Source organism: Panthera pardus, unplaced genomic scaffold (assembly GCF_024362965.1).
Source record: "Panthera pardus isolate Hobbes unplaced genomic scaffold, ASM2436296v1 HiC_scaffold_17, whole genome shotgun sequence".
NCBI lineage: Eukaryota > Metazoa > Chordata > Mammalia > Carnivora > Felidae > Panthera > Panthera pardus.
Genome location: NW_026526732.1, coordinates 21,911,667 through 21,938,357, shown reverse-complemented (window position 1 = coordinate 21,938,357; position 26,691 = coordinate 21,911,667). Strand labels below are relative to the sequence as shown.

Here is a 26,691-nt window from a genome sequence, read left to right as displayed (position 1 = left end):
CCCTGTTTTTGGCATGGGAAATCTTTAAGGATTATGAGGTTAGGGAGTTGTAGGTATTTGAGAAAGGTCACTGCGGGGAATTTGTGGGAATGTGAATTGGAGTGAAGAGAGCCTAGAGGCAGAGGTGACATAACAGGTGGCTCTACCAGGTGAGTGAAGGAGGATGTAGTTGAGGTGGGTGGGAGACGAATGAAGCCACTGGATTTCATAGGTAGTTCCACAGCCCCTCCTCTGCAGTTGTAGTAGTTCAAAAGAACTCTGAAAACTCAAAGGTACCTTCTTTGTAATTCATTTGACAGTAAATCTGAGCTTGACCTTGAACTCATTTGGTGGTGAAATCTCACTTGAACTGCTAATAAGATGCTTTTAAAAGCTTTACCTATCCCACCTACCATTCAAGATACACACACATTTGTTGCAGAACTATTAATGTGTTTGATTAAGGGGAAATTGCCCTGAATCTTGCTGGCTTTTTGTTTGTTTGTTTGTTTTTGTTGTTGTTTTATTTTGTTTTAATGTAATATATGTCCTATGTGCTCTATTAACTTTGCTCAAATGGGAAAAGTTCTGATTCGGCAAAACATCTGGTTCAAGGTTTTTGGACAAGGGATTGTGAAGGTCATTTTGACTTGTGTTTATACGGTAAGGTTGATAAGACTGACAGCTGAAATATGAGGAGAATTGTGGAGGAAAAGAACATTCCTAGCCTGGAAGACTCTGTGGTTAATGATGACACCTCCTCATTAGCATGAAAAGAAACAGAACTTTGGAGGGATCAGAAATGTTCGTTAGATAGTGCATGATTTATTGAAAAGGACACATCCTGGATTTTTGAAGTGTTGCTTGCGTGCAGGATCTTGGATCGAACCATGAATCAGAAAAAGAGGACAAGTGGGGACATTTGGATATGTTCTGTAGGGTAGTTATAAAGTGTAGTATTGCATCCATGCTAATTATCTGGTTTTGACAGTGATAGTCTGGTTATGTAATATGGTGACAACGTTTGGGGAAGCTAAGTGAGGGGAGTGAGAGAACTCTGTGTGACTCTTTTTATACCTTTTTTGGTAAATCTAAATTTATTTCAAATTTTAAAATATGAAAAAAAGTTACTTGTCATACCAGGAAATGGCACCATCCATGCTGCTGTTAAGTAGAAAATATCTATTAGCTAGAGTGTGGTTTTCTTGCAGATTTAAAGTCTAAGACAGCAAGTCCAGTAAAATTTCAAAGTCAGGTCTCTTCCCTCCCCAATTATTTTTAAAACTGACCTTGTTTTTAGCCTAAGAAGATTAACTTAGCATTAAAAAATGGTTATTTATTTATTTTGAGAGAGGGAGAGAGAGGGGGAGAGAGAGAGAGAGAGAGAGCCAACGCGCAGGGGAGGGGCAGAGAGAGAGAGGAGGAAGAGAATCCCAAGCAGGCTTTGCACCATTAGTGCAGAGACCGACGTGAGGCTCGAACCCATGAAACCATGAGATCTTGACCTGAGCCTAAACCAAGAGTCGGACACTTAACCGATTGAGACACCCAGGCAGCCTTAACCTAGCATTTCTTTGATCTGAGAAAAATGTTTGATTCTGGCCTAAGTACATGTAGAAGAGTTACGAAATGAAGCCAGTAGTGTCTAGAGAGTTCCCCGGAAGTGCCGTAACTCCAGTGTTCCCTTGCATTTGGCCTTCCTGGTATTGGGTGGAGGGTGTGGTTTGTTTCTAGCTTTTGTCTGCAGCTCTGCAGGGTTAGATGTAGGTTCATTAGTTACCGAACCTATAATGGTTAGGACCGACCATTATAATGAGATGTTCAAAGCCAAGAGGGTTTGCAGATAATAGAAAGGGTGAAAAAAAACGTGTGCCTTTGACAGCCAGGGTGGGCTCACCTGGGCCTGACCGTTTTGAAGCGGCTGGGTGAGTCTCCACTGCCTGTGCTTCACTCTCTGGCTTCGACACCAGCCCCCGTGGTTTCAGCTCATACGTTCTGTGTTTCTCTCTCCAGTCCAATCCTTTCTTTCCCTTTTGGTGAGAGTAGACCTAGGCTGGCAGCCAGTTGCTGCTGAGCTATAATAGACCTAGTGGTATGTACAAAATTTGATTACTGCTGTCAACACCAGATTGAATAAGAAAGTGCATACCCTAGACAGATACTTGCGGCATAAATGGTCTATTGATTTCACAAGAACTAGAAATGAGGTCACCGTGTAATCTAGCAGAAGGGGTCTGTGGATGGAGTGGGTTCTGACATTACAGAACAGTTTTAAAAAGTGCCCTCCCATTAGATCTTTTTAGAAGAACTTTCAGATAACTTTGATAAGCTGATTGCTGCTTCTGATTTTCCTCACCATCAAGTATTTACTGAAACTCTGATAAAGGCTTTTCACTTGTGTTTGATTAATGGTTTGCTTTTCCTTGCATAGAATATACTTTAGAAATTGTATTGGTTGATATACACCATATTTGCTCCTGAGCTTTGATGACATTTCCACTTAGCTTAATATGAATGTTTTAGAAATTTCCCACAATGGAAAGTTCTATTTGACATAGGAAAGTTCAGAGGTCAGTTTCATAGTTAGCTGTATGCCAAGAAATAACTAAAACAATGGATTACATAGTGCAGCCTTGGGACATGGAAAATTTCTTGGAAGAGGGATGAATCATATTATTAATACATGTTGCCAGGCTTGAGGCCTTATATTGGAAAATAAAGAAAAAAGTTGTTATTTTTTAAAGCTTATGGCATTTTTGTATTTTCTTTGTCATGTTTTATGTAGGTTTTATTCTGTTTCTTTTTCTTTCTTTTAGGGATTAAGAAGATGAAAATCCTAAAATAGGATGTTTTAGTAAAGAGATAATTAACATCATTGTAATATGAATTTGTTCAAATACCATAGTCTGAAGAAAACTATAATTTCTCTGAGTTAGATAGCATTAGATTAGATAATCCCTTTGAATTAGAATAATTACTGCCCTCCCCATATCACATTTCTTTTTTACTCGAAGTTTAGTTGACACACAGTATTACATTAGTTTCAGGTGTACAACATAGTGATTCCACAATTGTGTACTTTGCACGGTACTCACTATGGTAAGTAGTTACCATCAGCAACCATACAAAGTTATTACACTATTACATATTCCCTGTGCTGCACTTTTCATTCCTGTGACTTGTTTATTTTGTATAAACCAGAATTTGTACCTCTTAATCCCCTTCACCTATTTTGCCCATCACCCCACCCCCTACCATCTGGCAATCACAAGTTTGTTCTCTGTATTTATGAATCTGTTCCAGTTTGTTGTGTGTTTTAGACTCCACATATAAATGAAATCATATGGGATTTATCTTTCTCTGTCTGATTTATTTCACTTAGCATAATGCCCTCTAGGTATGTCTCTATTGTTGTGAATGGCAAGATTTCATTCTTTTTTATGACAAATATTTTATACACACACACACACACACACACACACACACACACACACACACGTATATTACTTCTTTATCCCTTCATTTATCAAGAGCCCCTTAGATTGCATCCATATTTGGCTATTGTAAATAATGTGATAAACGTGGGGGCGCACATATCTTTTCAGCCAATATCACATTTTTAGGAGGGGAGGGGGAAATATTGCTAGTGTGTATTTCTTGACTTCTCCCTCTTGGCTACCTTCAGAATTTGGGGCAGTCTCAATCTTAAATCACATCTGGTCTAAAATCTCTTCCTGTAAATAATTATGGCTATTCAAAAGGCTGCTTTAGTTGAATCTCTTTGTATTCAAGAAGAAGACACATACAGAAAGACAGAAGGAGAGAAATGATTTGTAAATGATGGAAATATCATATTTACATTGAGAATTTCATCTCCTTTTAAGTTTTCTTCTGCAGCCCTTTAGTAGAGAAAGAAGAGCCAACCACTTTAGTAGCCTCTTATTGGAGATCTAATTCGAAAGTAGTAGTTATTTAGCTGGCATGAACCTGTATAGCTCTACCAGTTAAATTTTTTTGGAATGTTTTCGTACCTTTTGGAAAATAGCCACTGTTCCAGCTAGACACCTTTAAGATCTTGTTTCGTCTCTGTAGCCACTATCCATTTTGACTAAGTGGTCCCCATGCCTTACTGGTTGTTCTGTATTTTGAGTACTGAGCCCTGTCTACAAGAACGGAGACATTTTTGGGCTACTGATAAAGTTAGGCTTTGCTGACCACCTGGGAAATGCATATTAAATCACAGGGAGATATGTTCATATGCACTAGGACAGCTGTAATTAAAAAGACAGATGATAATACATGTTGGTGGACATGTGGATAAATTGGAAACTTCATAACCCTGGTAATGGGAACGTAAATGGTGCAGCCACTTTGGAAAACCGTCCGGCACTCTTTCAAAGGTTAGCCACAGAGTTACTATATAACCCAGCAGTCATATAGAGAGGTGAAAACGTATGTCAGCGTGAAAACTTGTTCCTGAATCGTCATAGCAATATTGTTCATATCAGCCAAAGATTAAAATAACTCAGATGTCCATCAGCTGATGAGTGAATAAATAGATGTGGAGTATTTATGCAATGGAATATTATTCAGTCATTATTCAGAAGTGAAGTACTGAGTTTGAAAACATTATACGAAGTCAAAGAAGCTTGTCACAAAGGACCACATGTTCCAAGGTTTTCTTCATATGAAATGCCTGGGAAGGGCAAACCTGTAGAGACCTGAAAGTAGGTGTTCATGGTTGCCTAGGGCTGGTGGGTAGGGCAGAAAACAGAGAGAGAGTGCTTTTTGGGGTGATGAGAGTGTCCTGAAATTGATTGTGGTTATGGATGCATAATTCTGTGAATATACTAATAATCCTTGAATTCTACACTTTAAATGGGTTCATTACATACTGTGTGAATTACATGTCAATAAACCTCTTACAGAAAAGAATTGGGCTTGACTGTGTGACATAATCTGTACCACTGTGCTTTTTGCTGTCTCCTCACAACAATTCGAGGAAATCGGTGGGGCCACTACTCCCATTTTACAGATTTGAAGATTGTGTTAGAGAGTATTTTGCCAGAGTCATGCCTGTAATCTAGGAAACACACAGAGATTGGGCAAGTCCTGCCAAGTTTCTCTTTATCATATTTCAGTCAGTAGCAGGAAAAGAGATGGCTTTTAATTTAAATCCGTGTGTATCCTGATAAGGGTACATATTCTATGAGATATGAAAATCTTGCTTTTAAGTATAAAGTTTCTGTTGCAAAGCAGGAGAGACAAAAAGAATAGGAAAAAAAAACAGAGTGAGGTACCATGGGTAATGCTTTTCCTTGCTTGTCGTATGTGTGTGGATAACATGTGCACGGCAAGAGAGCACATACACAAGATAGAATAGGCCGGAAAGTATGAGTCGAAAGTTTTACTTCTTATTTTATAATTCTGTGTGGGTAAGCTGCTTTTTTTTTTTTTTTCTGTCATAGTAATGTGTAAGGAATTAAGAAGATATCCTTTTGAATTTCATTTCTCCAAGGTATATATGTCTATTAAAGTAAAATAACAAGTCCCATTTATTCTTTGAAGTATGGTTAATATGTAACCAAACTCTTCAGCCCAGTTGTACACCAGGGCAAATACCTCTATTTATATACATAGTGGGTAGGGAGGTGGGTGGAGATGTCCCTTACCAGCCAACACTGTCAAAACAGGAAGCAAAGTTATAATCTCTTTGTAGTACGTTAGAACCATCCAAAGACTCCAAGTTGTGACAATTAAAAAAACCCCAAAAAGCAAAACACAACAACAAAAACAATAATAAAAAACGACCTAAGGAGTTTTCACTTACTGCTAAATGTAACTTCCTGTCTGGTATTTAGAGGAGGCTGGGTTAGGTTTAGTCAGATCCTCTCATGGGAAAAATAAAAGCCACCCCAAAACAGGACATCCCAGTGTGCAGTTCGCAGGCTGCTTTTGTTGTCCACTTCCTCTGCATCTTTTTCCTCGTCATTTAAGCAACTGTAGGTGATGAGCGGCCCGGTGGCCACCACGTTTCGGTGGAAAAAGTGCAGACTTGACTTGCCAGAAGCTCGCCAGGCCTGCAAGCAGGTAGCAGGTAAGTCTTGCATGACTCCCAGCCTGTGAGGTTTTGAAAAGGGGACGGCAGTGAAGACAAGGGTCTCTTAGTCACTTCTTAGGTATCAGAGCTGCTGAAGACAGGGCCTGGCTGGTGATGGGAGCACCCTGGTTTGTGCTTCCTGATGCCATATCTGTCTAGATTCCAAATAGTGGAGACCAACCCTGTCTGCTTCATCCTTCTCTTCAGAATGTGACAATTTGCCATTTATTGGCCTCTTTGGAAAAAGCACTCAAGGGTATGGACCTTGAGTCCATACCCCAATGTGTTGTGACAAATGTGCATCAGTTTGCCTCTTTGTGTTTTCAAAGTAGCTTATTATGTGTTGACTCTTTACTGTCATAGAAAGTTTCCTCTGTACTGTTGAATAGTGACAGAGCTCATCCCATGGTGTTTTGATTTACTGTACTGGGTAAAAAGATACTTTAGCTTTTTTTAAAGTTTATTTATTTTGAGAGAGAGAGAGAGGGCAAGCATGAGTGTGTGAATGGGGGAGAGGCAGAGAGAGAGAATCCCAAGTAGAGCCTGATGCGGGCCTTGAACCCATGAACTGTGGGATCGTGACCTGAGCTGAAATCAGGAGTCAGAGGCTTAACTGACTGAGCCACCCAGGTGTTCCAGTACTTTACTTTTCAAAACATATAGTTCAGAACTGATAAGGGCATGAATAGGACATGTGTACTTTGTGGGGACTGTAAATGAAGGGGTTTTCGTTTCAGTACAGTGTCACGAAGAAATGCAGATGTATAACTTCACTATGGATGTGATCATGCACGTTTCTCACTGGGGTTTACTTCCAGGGTGATCTAGTTCTTCTGATCAGGCCAGATGTTTGTGTCTTGTTCAATGTATGTATTTATGTGCTGGTCACGTGAGCTTTCTGAGTAAACAAAGACAACAACAACAAAAAAACACAACCCAAGGGACGGATGTCGTTTGACCTCATGTATCATGCTTGAGTGTTGTCGCTGTGGGAAAGAAAACTTTTAGGTTGGTTAGAATTTTTACTATATGTGTTTCTTTCCTTTGGAGTTACTCCTTACCTCTTTTTTTTTTTTTTTTTTTTTTTTTTTAATCCTAACTCCATATGAATGAGGTGGTAAATGGTTGTAGGCATGTTCTCTGTGGAGCACATCTAAACTAAAATGATTGGTGCAGCCCATATTTTCTTTGTCAATTTGGTTTCTTGGCCAAGTGTAATAGGAGATCCGTGGGCTATAATTCATTTCTTTGGCTATTGCCTTTCTCTCTTATTTAAATAAACATATGCTCTCAACAGAAAATTAAAATACTGTTCAGGGACCAGAATTAAAATACCACGTATAGGAAAGCATTGCAGCATTGTGGCCTTTCAAAGATCTCTTTGGACTCTGATTTATTCCTCTTTCTCTGGCATTAATAGTCTCTATGGTCTGCTTGTGTGCATGTTACTGTCTTGCTACAAAGGGTCTCAAGTAAGTATGGTGGTGAAATCAAAAGACACAAGAGAAATACAAATACGTCTTTAAATAGTAAGGACACTTTGAAATGAGTAGACTGCAACTTTAAATATGAATTCTGGCCCATTTACATAGCATTCTCCCCTGCCCTCAGACCAGTCCAAAGGCTTTAGGAAAATAGAAATCATTTAAAAAAATATTTCAGGGCATGTTCTTTTAATACAAATAGAAAACCAATGTACATATGATTTTGAATTCCACGAAGGCCTAGACTCTCTTCTCATTGGCTTTTGGTGAACTGAGTATTTCCTTACATCTGCTGGGTAGATCTCTAGTGATCTTGTTAGAAATAAAAAAATAAATTTTTTAATGGATGTTATATTTCATTGCAACACATGGCCTTTTCTGGCTTTCAGAGCAGTCTCCATAATTAAACTTTGGGATGAATCTTTTGTTTATGGACCTTGAGTCAGGTGGAGTAAATGAAACCATAAGCGTTTTGCATTAAACTTTTGACAGTATGGAGTTGATATGCCAGTGACCGTTGCCGAATCTAAAGGGAATAATGGAAAACAAGGTATAAAATGGAGTGAATTTTAGATACATATTTGCTCAAAGTTAACCATTCAGTGTTAGTTTTGAAATTGCCGCCCTTTGCTCTGTGGAGAGCTTCAATGTATTTGCCTCCCTGCCACCACTGAGCTACAACAGGGAGAAACTGAGTAAGTTGAAATCTGAATCTATATCATCTATCTATCTATCTATCTATCTATCTATCTATCTATCTATCTATCATCTATCTACTTATCTGTCATCTATCTTTCTTTGATATCGAATCTTTTTATTTTAAAATATTAACCCTAGGGGGCGCCTGGGTGGCTCAGTTGGTTAAGCGTCAGGCTTCGGCTCAGGTCATGATCTCACGGTCCGTGAGTTCGAGCCCCGCGTCGGGCTCTGTGCTGACAGCTCAGAGCCTGGAGCCTGCTTTGGATTCTGTGTCTCCCTCTCTCTCTGTCCCTCCCCTGCTCATGCTCTGCCTCTCTCTGTCTCAAAAATAAATAAAAACATTAAAAAAAATTTTTTTTTAAAAACCATTAAAATATTAACCCTAGGAGTGTCTGGGTGGCTCAGTTGGTTGAGTGACCAACTCTTGGTTCCGGACCAGGTCATGATCTCATGGTTCGTGGGTTCAAACCCCACATTGGGCTAAGCACTGGCAGCACAGAGCCTGCTTGGGATTCTCTCTCTCTCCCTCTCTCTCTGCTCCCCCCCCCCCCCAATAAATAAACTTAAAAAAATATATTAACCCTATACTTTTGTGAAATAATTCCTTTTCTTAATCTTGATGCCTGTGTACAAATGATGACAAGTTAAGAATAACCTAATTGAGGGAGACCAAAGTTAAAAAAGTCTTGAAAATGGGGCAACTGGGTGGCTAAGTTGGTTAAGTGTCTGGCTTTTGATCTCAGCTCAGGTCGTGATCTCATGGTTGGGAGATTGAGCCCCGAGTCGGGCCAGCTCTATGCTGAGTGTGGAGCCTGCTTGGGATTTTCTCTCTCTCCTTCTCTGCCCCTCCCCCATTCATGCTCACTTGCTCTCTCTCTCTCTTTCTCTCTCCCCCCCCCCCAATAAATAAATAAACTTAAAAAAAGTCTTGAAAATGTGAAATAAAAAAATTTTGGTGCCATTCTAGGATTTGTAGGCATCCACTAATGCACAGATGATTTATGTCTAGAAATTGCCCTGCTCAGGAAGCCACTGCTGGGAGGCAGCTTTTCTGGCCATCCTTCCTGCTTGCTTGTTGGCTGACAGGACTCTATGTCAGCTGTTTCCTTTCTAGATGGGTTGGTGAAGATATCCTTAACCCTGGCTCCACGGTAGAGTCGTCAAAGTGTTGAAGCCCCACCACCAGAGATTCTGATTTAAGCAGACTGACGCCTTGACTTTGTAGCTTTTCAAAAAGTCTCTGAGTGATGCTGCTATAGATTCAAGGTGGAGAGGCACAGGGGACTGTTACTTGTTCCCAGCTAGACCGAAAGCTCTGTGAAGAGGACGAGGAGCTTGTCACCATTGTACCCAGCACCTAACTGTGTGCCTGGCGTTCAGGGAAGGCTCAATATCTGCTTGTGGAATGAATGAATCAATTCCTCTGAGCAACAGGAAGGCTGGAAGAGGGTTGGATCTCTTCGTTTCCGGTCAGTGCTGATGTAGGAGAGTATGTTATATTAGACTGTGGCTCCCCTGAATACCAGCTGTCATCTGGAAGAAGCTCCTGGAAGAGATCCTAGGGGAACAGACACATTGAGCAGCCCTCTCGGAAGAGACAAGCCTGCCAGTTGGCAGTGTCTTCATGAAGCAAGGCAGGTTGAGAACTTTGGAATAAGAATTTTATCAGGGGCTGGGGTGTAGGTGTATGTGAATGCGGAGGTGGGGCTGGTTGGGGACACTACCAGGAGGTTCTCTGAAAGGAACTGTGTGAGGGTTGGTTTGAAAGGAAGGAGTGTGTTTATCGTTGCCAGATATCATGGACTTCCTGACCTACCAGTTGACTGTATCAGAATGAAGGCACAGACTTCAGAGTCGCCAGAGTACAGTGAGGTTTGTCTGGGAAGATTTCTCAGGGCTTGTGAATTTTTAGCTGATCTTAACATGTATAAAGAAAATTCACTGGTGGTTAGGAGGGCCAGGTGGAATATAATTTGCAGAGGTGAGTGAGAAAATTGTTAAATTTGGAGAAGAAGGGTAGACAGAACGACTTGTTTGAAACAAAAGAATTTGGGGAGAAAATGAGATGTGTGAGTTAACATGGTACTGAACAGCTGTTTGAGGGGTAGACTTGGCTCTTACTTATGATTGACTGTAAAAGTCACTGAACTTCTGAGGTGGGTCTCCCAACCAGTGGGATTTCCCAGAGGCTGTTTCAAAGCCCTTGTAAACTATGGTAACATTCAAGGTAAATAAAGAGTACGTTCTGTAAACCTTATAAAAATCTGATAACGGTAGCTTTGCCTGCTACCTAGAGTCTAGGAATAGGAAATCAAATGTTATGTTCATTATGGTACTTAAAATATATTTAAGGGGTGCCTGAGTGGCTTAGTCGGTTGAATGTCCGACTCTTGGTTTCTGCTCAGGTCATGATCTCATGGTTATGAGATTGGACCCTGCATCGAGCATGGAGTCTGTTTGGGATTCTCTCTTCCTCTCTCTCTGCCTCTCCCCCACTTGTGTGCATGCTCTCTCTCTCTCAAAAATAAATATTAAAAAATTATATATATCCTTACGTGTATATATATATTTAAGTTCAACCTGTACACTCTGTTATCCTTTTAGTTGTGTTTTCCCTTGGCATTACTTGAAAGGTATGCTCATGACATGGGTCCTGGATCCATTTTGTGTTACAGTTGGGTTCTTTGACCCTTCCTTAGAGGGCACCAGGTGCTTCCTCTTCTAACCATTTGCAAAGTCAGGATTTGATTGGAGGACCATTGAAAGGACTGCTGGGAGTGAGGAATGGTAGGAGCGTTCGATAGGATCTGGGCACAGCGACTCGCTTGATCCTGCCCCAATATTTTGACCTTGATTTGAACAGTTCGGTGAGCAGGCAACTCAAGTAGTTTTTTTCCCACTGAACTAGAACTTTCATTGTTCTGCAGAGGAAGATGAGTCATAGCCTAGTTCTACCATTGTGTCAAAGTGAAATTTTATTCTAGGACTAAGGGAACACAGGTCAAACTTTCTGTCTAAACCAGAGAATTGAATCTTGGGTTGTGAACTGGGCAAAAATAAGTGTGGTTCCCTGTGAGGGTGGCTGGTAAGTTAGAGAGATATTTTCTTGTAAGAAATTTTTGATTCCATACCTCATTTTTAATAATATATTTAAGTATCTTTTAAAAAAATACCTTAAGTAATCAGCTTCCTTCTTAAAAAAATCCAGTGCTGAATAAACATTATACAGAGTAGAAAATTATTCCCTCTCCCCTCCGTTTATGTCTATTAACCATTGTTAATAGTTTTGTTTGGCCATACCTTTTCCTATGAATACACAAATGGGCAGCTTTGTATCCAGGTTTTCACAAGCATGACTTTTCTTTTTGAACCAAAGTCAGAACCATACTGTGATGGTAGTATCCCATTTAAAAAAATTATTGGAAATAATGACCTGTGTACATAGATCTTAGTTCATTTGTGTAATTGCTGGGGGGCAGGTAAGTGTTTTCTGTGAAGTTGCTATCCACGAAGTGTAGAGAAATAAAAAGTAGTGTATAAATGTTTGGACTTTTTCCTTTTCTTTTCTTTTGTGAAATTGAACTTCTCTGCATATGTTTAATGGCCCTTTGGAAAAATTCTTCAATAAATTGCCTTTTCATGCATTGGGCCCTCCCCCTTTTTCTGTTGTCTGGATCTCTTACTTCAAACTCTTCCTGATTCGGAGGGAAATTCCTGCAAAATTGCAGATTTTAAGTGACTTATGTGAATTTCTTTTGCATTTAAAGACGGTTAACTTCCAACTTAAAAGACACAAGTGATTTCTGGATTTCTGGGATAGAGTTTCGAGTCTTTGGATTTGGATTCTGTATTTTCTCTTTATCTTTTGACTGGTGTGGCCGCTGTCATCATCCCGGACTCTGCTGAGGCTGGTGATTATTTAGGTGCCCTCACTATTTTATTACATTTTTCTATACCCATGAATTACTCTCATAGGGATGGTAGGGCCCAGAGGTATTCACAGAATGCCCTTTTTCCATGTAAGTTGTAGAGCATGATACACTTAATGGGGACACACTGTGTAGCTAGACTCACAGTTGAGTCCTAGTCACCCTGCATCGGATCTCAGTTTCCTTGCTTGCAAAATGGTAATAAAGGGACTGTTGTGAGTCTTTAAAGGTGTACATATGCAAACTCTCTTGCACATTCTTTGGCAAATTGCAGGAAGGATTATAGTAAATGGTGGCTGTATTTGTTAGTAGAGCCTTTCAAGTTAACCTGGGAAAAAATGAATACCGCTTAGATGTTAGATAAAGATAAGATATTAGTTTAAATTAGGCCCCATGTGCATCATCGTACTGAAAATTGACCAGTTCGTCCTCATCCTTCGATCTAGATCTGTTAGTAATTTTTCACGTCAAAGCATCAAGGCTGTAATTCTATGCTGGACTCTAACCGCAGACCCAGTACATGGCAAGAAAACAGAGCTGTACATGACAGCAAATGGCCTGCAGTTGCTTGGAGAATATCTTTGTGGCATGGTGCCCGAAATGTTTTGCTGGTTTCAAAGTTCACTTTCATTTATTCAGAAAGGTTTTTATTGTTTGCAAGCAAGCAAGACAAGCAAAGGAAAAGGGCACACAGGTTCCCATATGGTTCTGTGCTGTACGACCTATTTGCCTTTTGGTGCCTTATATAAAAAGCTTTATTTAGTCTGCAGAGAGGACTATTTCTCCAAATAGAGGAGAACCGTCATAATGGTCTGGAAACCTGATAGATTTCAGTTTAATGCCACTGATCCAGATACTGCCAGAGGCTGGAATGCACAGAGGTTGTGAGATAGGCATCTCGCACAAATTCTTCCAGGTTACATGCATATCATCAATGGAGATACCTTATCAAATAGCAATCCTCTTGGTCCTCTGAGATTCAGCTCCTCCTGTCACAGCAGCACTGACCCTTTTCTCCTGGCCCAGCCAGCCCCTAGCTAAAACCTGCCGCCAGAGCGAGTCTCCTGGCTTTGACCCGACCTGTTTTCTTTTCTTGTTCTACTCTTGGATCCTGTGCCTTTAGCTTCTGATTTAGCCTACTCCTTTTCTGGTGTTAGTAGCTCCTGGATTGTGTTTGACAGAAGAAATTTATTTTCCCAACAGATTCACTTTCTCTTTAGATAACTCCAACCTACTCATGCAATCTGGTATCTGGCAATACTCTGAGAACTGTTAGTTGTTAATAAAAATTTAATGGGTAACTCTGAATAAGTAGTGTTACAGCAGGAAAAGGAAAAGCATAGTGTGTGTGCGTGCGTGTGCATGCGTGTGTGTGTGTGTGTGTGTGTGTGTGTGTGGCAGTTACTTATGGACATTTGGAAATAGAAGAGAAAGACATCATGAAAAGAAAATACTTATTATATTTTATGTCTGCTGATACAAATTCTTTAAGACAATTATTCCATTCTGTCTTTGCTCATATGCAAAGTTGGGGTGACTGGGTGGCTCAGTCTGTTGGACTTCCGACTCTTGAATTTTCGGCTCAGGACATGATCTTGCGTTTCGTGGGTTCAAGCCCCACATTGGGTTCTGTGTTGACAGCATGGAGTCTGCTTGGGATTCTTTCTCCCTTTCTGTCTGCCCCTCCCCCGCTTGCTTGAGTGTGCATTCTCTGTCTCAAGATAAATAAATAAACATTTTAAAAAATCATGTTTGACTTCATAGTGATGGATTCTAAGCTGGGAGGTTATGGATATTTTGCAAGTAGGCTGAGAAAATAGTTCTCAAGTTCCATTGGATCCTTCTTACCTATCCACCTCCTTCCTACCTAATTTCTTCTGCGGTTACAAGGAGACTCTTATGTTTTATGATGAGAAGTTATTTTGTGGCTCAACAAACTGTGTAGTATTACAAAACAAAAGTCTTTGAGATTGTATTCTGTGTATTCACTGAATTTGTTGCTGGACCTCATGCTGCAAAATTTCTCCGAGTAATAAAACCTAAATAAAAATAAATGGCGTTGAAGGCATACCTACCTCTTGATACTGAAATAAAGAATTGGCATTTACGTCCCATAACTTGGAAGTCTCTAGCAAGTAATACGTGCCTGGAGTTTTATGATGAACAATTCTTATCCTACCGGGTTTGTATTAAGAAGAAAGTAAGCATCGATTTCTCTATAATTTTCTAAAATTTCTCATCTATTCACATTTCTTAAATCAAGTGGTACATAGTGCTTACTTTTCTGTTAACCTCAAGTAAGCCACACATCTAAGAATTAGAAGGGAGAAAAAAAGCAGCCCCCAAATAAAAGATTCAGAGAACATTTATTCAGATCTGCTGTTTTCTGGGTCCTGCTATAGGTCCTGTTGTTTTAAATCTGTTTTTAAACTTAATGATTCTCCTCACTGGTAGGCCAGGACCTCTGCAGATACCATGCAGACTGTAGAGAGGTGACAGTGGCCATTTGTTCCTTGGAGTGTGCAGTCAGGGAGATCTGTGAAGCACATTAGGCCCTCTGTTAGTGACTGTTTTCTTAATTCACGTTTAGGTATTCAGTTTCTAGATACAAATCAGAAGGGTAGTGGGCTCGAGTGCTGCTAAATATTAACACGTTGGCAATAATGAGATGTGCTGATTATACATACAGGAGACAAAATAAAAGTACAGAGCAGTGCAAAGTAGCCTCAAAGCTTAACAACTTGGGTAAAAATGGTGCTAGATTTTGCAACCCCAAATGGTGAAAAACCATTAACACATGAGAAAGCTTTTCCCGTGAAATGGCTGCACAACTGAGGGGAGGCAGTATATGGCTTTCTGGGCTAGAAACCCTGGGCTCTAGAATCCTGTTTGCATATTTTGTCAGACCCCAACGAGCACAAAGCCCCTTTCTCCAGCTCTGGAGTGGCCTGCTGGTTAGGCTCACGGGCACTGCTGGTTTGCAGCTGCTGGGGGTTGGTACTTTGTGGCCAGCGTTCAGTGACTTTCAGAAGCACTGTAAATGTTCTCGGTACTGTGTGGTAGGCAGGCTGCGTCCTCAAGACTTATTCTACTCTTAAATGATCAACAGTGCACTTCTTTTCCAGGAATTCCTTTCTGACCTTCACGTATGGGTTGGATGCCCCTCTCCTCTGCTCCTACACCTTCCCTCCTGGGCTCAAATTCAGTGATTCCTAGATGTGGTCCTCTGTCACAACATTTATGACAGATTTCATAGGTCAGTGTTTTTGAAAGTGTGGCCTGGCCTCTCTCTTACAGGGTGTGACCTTGAAACCTGTGTTTTAATAATCTCTCCAAGTGGTCACTGTGCATGCTTGAGAACCTCAGCTTTAGAGATGACCTTGAAGACGGGCTCTCTGCTTCTTTGTGTTTGAATCCTCAGACCTAGCCTAGCTCCTGGCACATTTTTGTGGCTCAGATATTTTTTGTTATTGTTGTTGTTCAGTGAATGAGATAGAATTCCATTGAGAAATGTATGGAAAGCAGGTGCGCATGTGGAATCCAGCAGCACAGTCAAAGCCACGCCAGTGATTCTCAACCGTTTTTCTTGATCGTTTTGTAAATCCACAGAAACGTGAAACTGAAAATGTACTGTGGATGTACCAGAATTAGCTTTTCTTTTCTTGCCCAAGAAAATATCCTGTATGTGATTGTTTTATTTTTACCTTGTTTGAAATAAGCTTTTATTTCAGGCTGGTTTTACATTGATAGTAATGTGAATGCAAAGGTATGGGAAGTCCCTGTACATCCCTCACCCAGTTTCTTCTTTCCTCCCTGATTGACATCTTATGTTACTATGTTACATTCACTGTGTCACAATTAATGGACCAATATGGATCCATTATTATTAGTAGTAGTAATACCATTTTTTAAAGTAGGCTTCATGCCCAGCACACAGCCCACCATGGGCTTGAAGTCACAATCCTGAGATCAAGACCTGAGCTGAGATCAAGAATAGGATGCTTAGGGGCACCTGGGTGGCTCAGTCGGTTAAGCGTCCGACTTCAGCTCAGGTCATGATCTCGCGGTTCGTGGGTTTGAGTCCCATGTCAGGCTCTGTGCCGACAGCTCAGAGCCTGGAGCCTGCTTCAGATTCTGTGTCTCCCTCTCTCTCTGCCTCTCCCCTGCTCATGCTCTGTCAAAAATAAATAAACATTAAAAAAAATTAAAAAAAAAGAATAGAATGCTTACCTGAGTGAGACATCCAGACACCCCATAGTAATATCATTAATTAAAGGCCTCCATAAGAGTTATTATTAAAAGTTTGTAGATTAGGAGGTAAAATAATGTTTATTACACGTACCAAGTCTTTCTTGCTTGAGGTTCTGCGTTTGAATTCTTACCTGCCGTCACAGTTGCAAGTATGTTCATAAAGCAAGAGGGGGCCGATTCCTGTGATAGATTCTGAAGCAGGTGTTTTCAGGTGTCATTGGTCTTCCAGGATCTAGAAGAGGGGAAAGTTATTTTGAAAGGCTACATTTGGTTCATGTATCTGAAAGTACTCCATATTAATAAAAATATTTGTTGACACCTCAGGTTTTGTTAGATAGGATATTTGTTTTATCTATTTATAGTGTATTCAGACAGAGTTACTATTCAGAATATTTGATGAATGGTAGGATGGGCCCGAACCGATCAGATAGATGTCCAGATAATCAGAATGGTTGATGGCTGGTAAATAGGTCTCTCAGTCCTACTACTATCTAAAATGCCCTAAAAATGTCTCTTGTCATCGCCAAATGTCTCGCAAGATCACTCCGGGTCAGAAGCCCCTGATAGAAAGCATTTAGAGCAGCCTGTCCTGCTCCTGTAAGTGCTACAGAAATATGTGCTGTTATTATTATTGTTGGTGTCTTCCTTCATTTCACTTATTTATTTCTGATATATTTAAAAACATGCAGGTAAGAAAGACATCAGGATTTTTTTCTCTAGTGAAATCACCACTTGTCTTAAAAATAAGGCTGTATTTCGGGGCGCCTGGGTGGCTCAGTCGGTTGAGCGTCTGACTTCAGCTCAGGTCACGATCTCACGGTTCGTGAGTTCGAGCCCCGCGTCAGGCTCTGGGCTGATGGCTCAGAGCCTGGAGCCTGCTTCCAATTCTGTCTCCCTCTCTCTCTGCCCCTCCCCCACTCATGCTCTGTCTCTCTCTGTCTCAAAAATAAATAAACATTAAAAAAAAATTAAAAAAAAAATAAAGCTGTATTTTTGATGATAAGATGTACTCACAGTTTGTCAGAGACACGTATGTATGGCAGGAGGAAATGCGGGTTCTTCCACAGAAGACGTCTTCGGCTTTCCTCACCTGCTGTCTTCCTTCCTGACATCTCAGCACCCTGAAATGGGAGACTGGTAGGACAGTCCCCAGGTGTGGAATCGGAGACCAGCAGCACTCCTCTGAGTTTCCTCCCACCATCCTGCAGCCTACTTTGAGCTGTGAACAGTTCAGCCAGGAGAGGAGCCTTTTACTTTGGCTTATGCCAAATTCCCCTCATTTCCTCATGATGATATGTTATTAGTATCCTGATCCCTGTTATTTGTTAAGTTAATCTGCACTTCAGGGATCTCAGTAGATCACAGAGTTTCATTTTCAGTGACTTCATTTCGTAATGTATGCTCTGGGTAGGTGAGACTAGACTAGAGACATTGAAGCCCAACAATTTAATATCTACAAATAATATTTTATATTTAACCTTCCTATCCATTTCTCTTCAGCATTCTGGAAACAGATGCTTAAGTTGTTTAAACAGACAGTCCCCTGTGGCTTATCCAAGGTATCCGTTTTCCTATTGACAGGATATAGACTTATTTTTTTAATCCCCAAATCCATGAGAACTGAATATCCAGTGGGACATGAAGGTCAACGCAAATCCTCCCCCCCCCCCCCCCCCCAATTTAGAATCATGGATCGTGAGGCTTCCTGCGGAAACTCTTACAACCTTATTTTTTTCTGCTTTGAATCTGCTCAGCAGTTCCGGCAAACATTTATTCATCAATATCCATTGATTATTATAAAAATAATTAAAAAAATATCTAACTATGAGATAAAAGATAATTGTAGTAATTAAAAATTCTTTAAGATATGACATCCTGTTGGCTAAATCATTGTTAGGTCTACTCAGACAATTACTTGTCTTCAGAGGGTAGGTTTCACATGTATCAGCTATAATCAGTCCATTGCTGTAGGAAGTGGAGAGAGGGTAGAGCCTGTCTTTCCTTCACTCCTCTCTTGTCCCCAAGCACAGTTGGGACTTTGGAGTCAGACTGCCTTGAGTGTCAGTCAGTTCAGGGACTTGCATTTACTAACTCTGTGAGTCCTCGACACGTTGCTTGATTGTAAGTGTTTTGACCTCTGATCATAAAAGTATTTACCTCATATGGATCTTGTGCAATTAGATTACACAGTTATCCTATGTAGAAGGCATTTAATGCATGTTGTTAAAAATAGGAACAACAATAATGTTACTACTAACATTGCTACAATTGTTAACATATTAATAATACTGGAAATTACCCTATGTGATAGAGCTGCCAAAATGAATCAGACTTAGCTGAATTAAAGTTTGATTCTTTTTGTGAGCTCTTTTTAGGTGATGGTAAGCCTAAAATAACTGAAAGATAGAGTGGTAGGTATAAAAATCTAGGTTATTCATTCTTACACTGAATAGTCGATTATAACTTCAGAATTTAAAGCACTAACTTTTGTTGCTGTTCCATGAAAATCCTCCTTGCTAATTTCTTGATAGTAACTGTTTTCTTAGCTTGGTAACTCTTGTGTTGTTAAAATAAGGTATTCCTGGGGCACCTGGCTGGTTCAGTCAGTAGAGCATGCAGCTCTTGATCTGAGGGTTATAGGTTCGATCCCCACATTGGGTGTAGGGATTTCTTAAAAGTAAAATCTTAAACAAATAAAATAAAATAAGGTATTCCTTATTTCATAAAAAAATCATTCTTTATCTCTACTGTTGAGTGTTTTTTTCTTTTAAAAATCAGAGTAATATCAAGTTAGGAAAAAGGAAAAAATTCATTCCTATTTCTACCATGTTAACACAGTAGTAACTTTAATATCTCATCTTCCCATTTAGTCTCCATATTTGTAATATATACCTTAAAACAATTGTAATTACGTAATACTCCTAATTTTTTATTCTGGTGTCTTAGTTTTATGTCATTTCATAGATATTTTTCATGCTTCTGTTAGATCTACTATAATTTATTTAGCTCTCTCCCTGTTTTTTGGTATTTAGTTTATTCCTAGTTTTTCAACATTATGGGTAATAGCACAGTGAAAATTATCTTTATGGATCTGTAAAATGGATGTAATGAAAATATCATAAGGTTGTCATGAGGATTATAAAAGTGAATAGGTACAGAACGGTTTCTTAGGCACAGAACTCTTAACGTTTGGGGCCAAATAAATCTTTGCTGTGGGAGCTGTCCTGTGCAGTGTCCATGTTTCACAGCATCCCTGGCCTCTATCCACCAGTTATGATAAACCAAAATGTCTCCCAGCAGTGTCACGTGTCTCCTAGGGCGCAAGATAATTCCCAGTTGAGACCTCCTGGTGTAAAGCCCTTAGAACGGCCTGGCATTGCCCTAGCGAGTGCTGCGCAAATATTTGCTGTTACTCTGATCGCTCTTGGTATCATTCTTTGTTTCAGTTACTTATTTCTGATAAGTTCCTAGACATAGAATTTCTGAGACAAGGGGTTTAATATTAGGGTTTCTGACATATATTACTAAATGCTTTCTAGAAGGACTGTATTAGTTTAATGCCATCAGTTGTATATAAATATGGCAGTCACTTTGGGATCCAGCCATTGATCACTTGTGAATCCCCATATTGTTTTATTTTCAGTTTCTGTAATTACTAGTCAACACGAGCATTTTCTATGTTTCTTTACTTGTATTGCCCCATCTGAAGGCTCTGGTAGTGGCTTTTGTTGATTTAGCCCTCCCCCCAGCCTCCCTTCCCCCAGCCTCCCTTCCCCCAGCCTCCCTCCCCCAAGTCTCCCTCCCCCAAGTCTCCCTTCCCCCCAATCTCCTTCCCTTCAGCCTCCCTCCCCCGAGTCTCCCTCCCCCCAGCCTCCCTCACCCTTTTTTGAGTTGCTTTACCATCCACCACTTGAGGTTGAAAAAGTCATACCCTCAATAACCAAGTCTGTATTATATTTCTTTGCTTGACCGTCGATAGCATCCAAGTTGTACATTGTCAAGTTCCTTTCAGGTTATTGTGTTTTACCCCTACAGTCCTTTGTGATTTCAGATTAAGACATGATAATTGACAATGTCCCATAATGTTAGAACTTTCAGGATTTAAGTATTAGGTGACATCCTCTTTTTGGGAGGATCATTTTGTGGAGGATTGGCTTTGTATTCTGTGGTATGTGTCCCCCCACTAATGCGGTTGCCATAGGTGTACCCTTTTGGAACTCATCCCAGTCCTCGCTGTGCAGAGGCTGTCGCTGCCCCACCCACCTGGGGCCTGGGGCCTTCCACCTGCCGGCACTTGCATTCCTTTGCCTGAGGGCATTCTCTGGCTGGAAGAGCTCACACCCAGGGCTGGCAGGAAGTGCCAGCTGTCAGCAGCCAACAGCCAGTGACTGCTCTGGTATAAATCCCTGTTTTGCATCTCAGGTGAGCTGCCTTTGAGACGAGCATTGTACCCTGAGGTTCTCAGAGTTCCTACTTGGATTATGATTCAGTGGTAACTTGCTTAAAAATGACCCTTTTATTAGCTACTTTTCCTTCCCTGTCTCACTTCTTCATTCCCCACCCAGTGTATTTTGGGATCACCTCCAAAATAAACTACAGTTGACCTTGAATAGCACAGATTTGAACTGCCTGGGTTCACTTAATATGCAGATTATTTCCCGGTGAATACAGTACAGTATTCTAAATGTATTTTCTCTTCCTTATGATTTTCTAAACATTTTCTTTTCTTGAGCTTACTCTATTGTAAGAATACAGTATATAAGACTGTGTTGATTGTTGATGTTATTGGTGAGGCTTCCAGTCAACAGTTGGCTGTTAGTAGTTCAGTTTTTGGGGGAGTCAGAAGTTGCCTGTGGATTTTGGACTGTGCAGGGGGTTGGTATCCGGGTCGCTCATACCTACACGTGACGTTAACCAACTTTTCCCTTGATCTTGGCCCTTCTGTTTGACCTTGATGCAGCGATGCAAGAAGAAGAAAAGTCAGACCAGGAGAGCCGAAATCTTTTGAAGGCCTGTCTGTGTAGAAAGGAGATGAGTTTAGTTGCACTGCTTCGAGAGACAACTTGAACACGTCAATATTCTAGTGATGCTGCTGCCCAGGGAGTTTGGAGAAAGAGTCGCTGGACTGTGTGATGGGATTGAAGCCACAGCAGGAAGGCTTTCAGTGTCCCCACCTAATGTGACTTTCCGCCCACTTCCTCCACACCACGGACTGACTCGGGCTTGCTGAGTTTCAGAAAGCCTGGTTTTTCAGTCTGTGGCTTTCTCCACATGGAGACTGACTGACGTTAGGAAGCAAAAAGAATCCTCGCCTACTACTTTCCTAGTTTTGTCCTTGTTTTTGAGATACTGTTAATGCTTTGGGAAATTTTTTGGCTTGCAGTTCTGCTAGTTTGGCAGGCAGGGCATTATTAGTTTCAATTGCAGGCTTAGTCCAGGGGGCCGTTTGAGTGAAAAGCATTCAGGAGTTGAGGGAAGACGACCTTGATGGGTCTATTTCTAGATGCTGAAAGGGGCTTTGCAGGGCCACTGAGGGCAGTGCCTTTAATGTTAGAGGCGCAGGTTGGTTGATTCTAGGGATTTCTGTCCTGATGCTGCCACTTCCTTACTCAAAGGTAATAATAGAAACAAAGGCCAAGTTAATAATAGTAATAATAATAGGAAACCAAGAAAATGAGTAAAATAAATAGAGTTGTAAATATTTTCTTGGTTAATTAACAAAGATCAGCTCATTCAAGCTGATTTGTAAAACGTCAAATATGGCTAGAATATAAGAGCTAACTTTTATGTGGGTGGAGTCAGAATGCTGAGGTCCTATGTGGGCACCCCACACTAAGGTTTCTCTCTCAGGCCCTTCCTCAAAGAGCCCTCCCAGGGAGGGTAATTGATCGGCATACTGCACGGGCATCTGTCTCCCTGACCTGTCCCACACCCTGACGCCTGCCCCATCATCCAGCTGCTTTCCTTTGGTGCCCTCTTTTCAGACAGCAGACTTCCAGGAGCACTTGTCTTAAAGTCACATAGCTGTTTTGTTTCCTTGCCAGCAAAATATTGAATGTAGTTTCTAAAAAGCCAAGGTCATTATATGGTCTTTAATGACCTTAGCTGTATGTGAATGTAACCCGGAATGAGCCAAAGTGAATGTTGGCCAACAAAGGTTTCTCGTTTTCTGTGGAAAGTTCTTCCTTTGTTGTTTGTGATTAATAACTGAATAGGATATAAAGCCAAGTGATTTCATTGTTGAACACAGACTCGAAGGTCATGAGAACCTGCCCGTTCAAATTAAACTTTGCCAAGATATGGTCAAAAGGTCTGCATTAACACCTGGATAGTTTTTGAAACAAGGCAGAGAAAAACAAAGCGAGGAAACACTGTTCTTCACACGATGTGAAAATTGGTATCAAGTACATCAAGTGATGTGTCAGAATAGATGACCTGGGAGCCTGAGTTGCGCTGGGAAAAACGCTTTAGAATAAAGGTGTCCTGAGGACCTAGTGTGGACCAGGTTGTTCAGAATGAGTCTCTTGTGCCAAGAAATGTGGCAAAGAATTAGTTGTAGGCGCAACTACTTTGTTAATAGTTGATTTTTAAATTTTGTATCCTACTGGTCTGCTATTTGAAATGTGATTTTGAATTAAGTTTCTTAGTACTTAGCACTTTGAATTTTATTGTTTTAAAAGCTTTTAAGAGTCACACATAACGACTGATGAAAATACAGTGGTACTTGCATTTGAAAATAGCGAGACGCCCCCAAATGACACAGTGTCTTATAGAACTATACTTTGTGCGTATTTTTTTTTCTATGTATTTTCTAGGGTTTTGAGTTAGAAGTGACAAAGACTTCTGTCATCTTTACTCTCCCTACTTGGAGAAGGAGTTGCCCCCGGTTCTTAGTCATATCTTTGTAAACATACGTCCATTTGTATGATGAATTGTCACAAGACCTAGCGGCTGTAACTTTGATACCCTAAGGGTAGATTAATTTTGAAAGCGACACGCTGAGAGCCTGGTTTTTCCGGGACTGGCGTGGTGTAAGATGGTGGAGGGATGACTGGGCCTGGTTGGGTCCTGTTCCTTCCTCTGTTATTACTTGCTTGCTTTCCAGCTGGATCTTAAATCTCTTCTCCCAGGACAGCTTCTAGGCCCTAAGTCAACCGGTAGGAATTTGTGTGGTAGGAATAATTGCAGATGGGTGGAGATACAGACTACTCACTTAGTTCCCATTAGAATTTTTCCCTGCTGAAAGCAAACAAACAAAAACGAAATTCTCTGGGGCCCCTGGGTGGCTCAGTCGGTTGAGCATCTGACTTAGGCTCAGGTCATGATCTCACAGTTCATGAGTTCGAGCCCCGCGTTGGGCTCTGTGCTGACAGCTTGGAGCTGGGAACCTGCTTCAGATTCTGTGTCTCCCTTTCTCTCTGGCTGTCCCCTGCTCTCTCTTGTGTGTGTGCGCATGTACTCTCTCTCTCTTTCTCTCTTTCTCCCTAAAAAATAAATAACCATTAAAGAAAAAATTAAAAAACAAACAAAATCCTCTAAACCATTATAATTTTATTGGAATTGAATTATCCCTGTTGAAGAAGTTTTCTCACATGGCTCTAACTTAACTTCTTCTGAATGATCAGGATTTTTCTCTTTTTCCTAAGGCTACATCAGGTTATTTCTTTGGTAATTCAGTGACTATTTATTGTATATTTATGGCATATAAGGAACTATGTGAGAGAGGCCAGGGAATAACATAGTTTCTTCCTTCTTGAAATTAAGAATCTCAGGGCGCGTGGGTGGCTCAGTCGGTTAAGCATCCGACTTTGGCTCAGGTCATGATCCCACGGTTTGTGGGTTCGAGTCCTGCATCGGGCTCTGTGCTGACAGCTCAGAGCTTGGAGCCTGCTTCAGATTCTGTGTCTCCTTCTCTCTCTGCCCCTCCCCTGCTCACCCTGTCTCTCTCTGTCTGTCAAAAATGAATAAATGTAAAAACAGTTTAAAAAAATTGAAAAAAAAATCTTAAAAAAAAAAAATCTCAGGGGGCACCTGGGTGGCCCAGTTGGTTAAGCATCTGACTTGGCTCAGGCCATGATCTCACAGTTCATGAGTTCAAGCCCTGCATTGGGCTCTGTGCTGACAGCTCACAGCCTGGAGGCTGTTTCGGATTCTGTGTCTCCCTCTCTCTCTGCCCCTCCCCTGCTCTCTCTCTCTCTCTCTCTCTCTCTCTCTCTCTCTTTCTCTCTCAAAAATAAATAAACATTAAAACAAAAAAAGAAAAAAGAATCTCATGAGGTAGGGTGCCTGGCTGGCTCAGTCTGTAGAGCATGTGACTGTCAATCTCAGGGTCATGAGTTTAAGCTCCATGTTGGGCGGGGAGCCTACTTAAAAAAGAAAAAAAAAAAAAAGAATCTCATGGAGGGTGCAGATCAACATGGGTGCATATATATGTCTATAATATTATTAACTCCTCACCTTCCCAAATATTTTGTTTCAATTAAGGAACAAACTATCATGTGAATTCAGAAGATGGGGGGGCGTATAGGGCTGGGGAGGAAACTCTGAAGCCGTTATGAAAGGGGATGCCATTTGGTATAACATATGCCATGGTAAGCAGGTTCCTTCATCCCGTAACATATAGAAGTGCCTCACTTTAAAGGCAGTGGATGACCTTTGGGAGGTTTTGTGGTGTGGCATTTCATGATCCCAAGAAGTTAATCTTTCAAAGGGGTTTATTTATTTTGAGAGAGAGGGAGAGAGAGAAAGAGAGTCAGAGAGAGGGAAGAAAAGAATCCCAAGCAGGCTCTTTGCTGACCTTGCAGAGCCTGATGCGGGGCTCCAGTTCACAAATTGCTAGATCATGACCTGAGCCGAAGTCAAGTCAGATGCTCAACAGACGGAGCCACCCAGGTGCCCCTCAAAGGGGCTTAGGATGCAAATAGGAGGGAGGATAGTACGGGGGGTTGCTGTGATACACTGAGGGGAGGACACCAAGGAGGTGGACATTGGGGTTGATAGCTTGGGAATATCTTGGCTCTGTTGAAGAATTAGATGGAATTATGTCACAGCTCACTTCATGGTTTTAATATTTAAGATTCTGCTGCCAGAAGCTGAGCTCACTCTTCTTTTGGGTGTAACTGGGATCGAAAGAACTTGAGCGTGAAAGATTCTTTCCTTTCGTATTTACAGTATCAGTTTCTAGTTTAGGAGCTTAGCTGATACCTGCGGAAATTGCTTCTGATTGTGACCTGCTTCCCTCTGCTGTCTCTTTTGTGCTTTTCCTAGTTATTTTCCCTTCAAGATAAAAGGAGGTGTGTAGACCAGATTTCATTCTTTTGGGTCAGTTTGTGAGGGATGGCCCCCCTTTTAATTTGTGGATAGGTGCTGGTCTGTGTGTTTTGTGCAATTAGGGCTAGAGGCTTGGACAGTTACTGCCGTGCTCTCCCTGCTCTGTGTTTCTGCTTCTGATTTTTTATTTCAGTTTGTGATTCACAGGCAGAGATGAATGACTGAGAAATGTTGCAGCTGAGTGGGTGTGTTTGTTTCCTATCGCTGCTGTAGCAAAGTCACATGGATTTGATGGCTTCCAATAACATACATTTGTTATCTTACAGTTCTGAAGGTCAGAAGTCAGACACAGGTCTCACTGTACTAAAGTCAAGGCTTTTGACAGGGCTGCGTTCCTCCTGGAAACTCTAGGGGAGCTTCCTTGCCTTTTCCAGCTTGAAGAGGCTGCCCCCATTCCTTGGCTCGTGGCCCACCCCACCTTCAGAACCAGCCAATGGTGGGTCGAGTCCTACTTACACTGTGGTGGATAACTCTTAATTTTCATTTTTTTAAAAAATAGAACCTCTGCACAGAGAATTTTGCACAGTGTTTAATTCCCCAGTCATTCTTGCATGTTCAGAATAACTGTCATCACGTTTTTGGGGACAGCTGACTTATAATTAATTAAAAAATAGAAGCCTTTTTTTTTTCGTGTATATGTGTATACATATCATATTATGATGTATCTCATTGTCTGATGATGGGGAAGAGGGAAGGAGTGAGCCTGGTGCTTTCAACCACAGGGGCAGGTATTGGATTGAAACTCTGGAGTGGGTCATGAAGAGTAGAAGTAACTTCACCGTGACAAAAACATGTAAACCACTCGTGATTCTCCACTTTTCACACTTTATTCTGAAGCCATATACTTCAATTAATGTGATTTGGTGGTTTTCTCTCAGTGTTATTTGGCAGGATGTTATTAAGAAGAGATACCCAACAC

The 26,691-nt window shown here is 41.0% G+C and overlaps 1 protein-coding gene across 4 annotated transcripts in view; it reads left to right on the top strand.

The window, feature by feature from the left end:
- UTRN (utrophin) overlaps positions 1 to 26,691 on the top strand; it is a 487,285-nt gene that overhangs the window by 22,550 nt on the left and 438,044 nt on the right. Inside the window, exon 1 of one of the 4 annotated variants that reach the window (XM_053904407.1) lies at positions 5,888 to 6,076. The exons of 2 other annotated variants lie outside the window; for them this stretch is intronic. In XM_053904407.1, coding sequence (XP_053760382.1) covers positions 5,989 to 6,076 — 88 coding nt within the window. In that variant the 5' untranslated portion in view covers positions 5,888 to 5,988. Of the gene's footprint in view, positions 1 to 5,887; positions 6,077 to 26,691 lie in introns of those variants that run through there. One more of the 4 variants, XM_019425046.2, reaches the window with a different exon arrangement.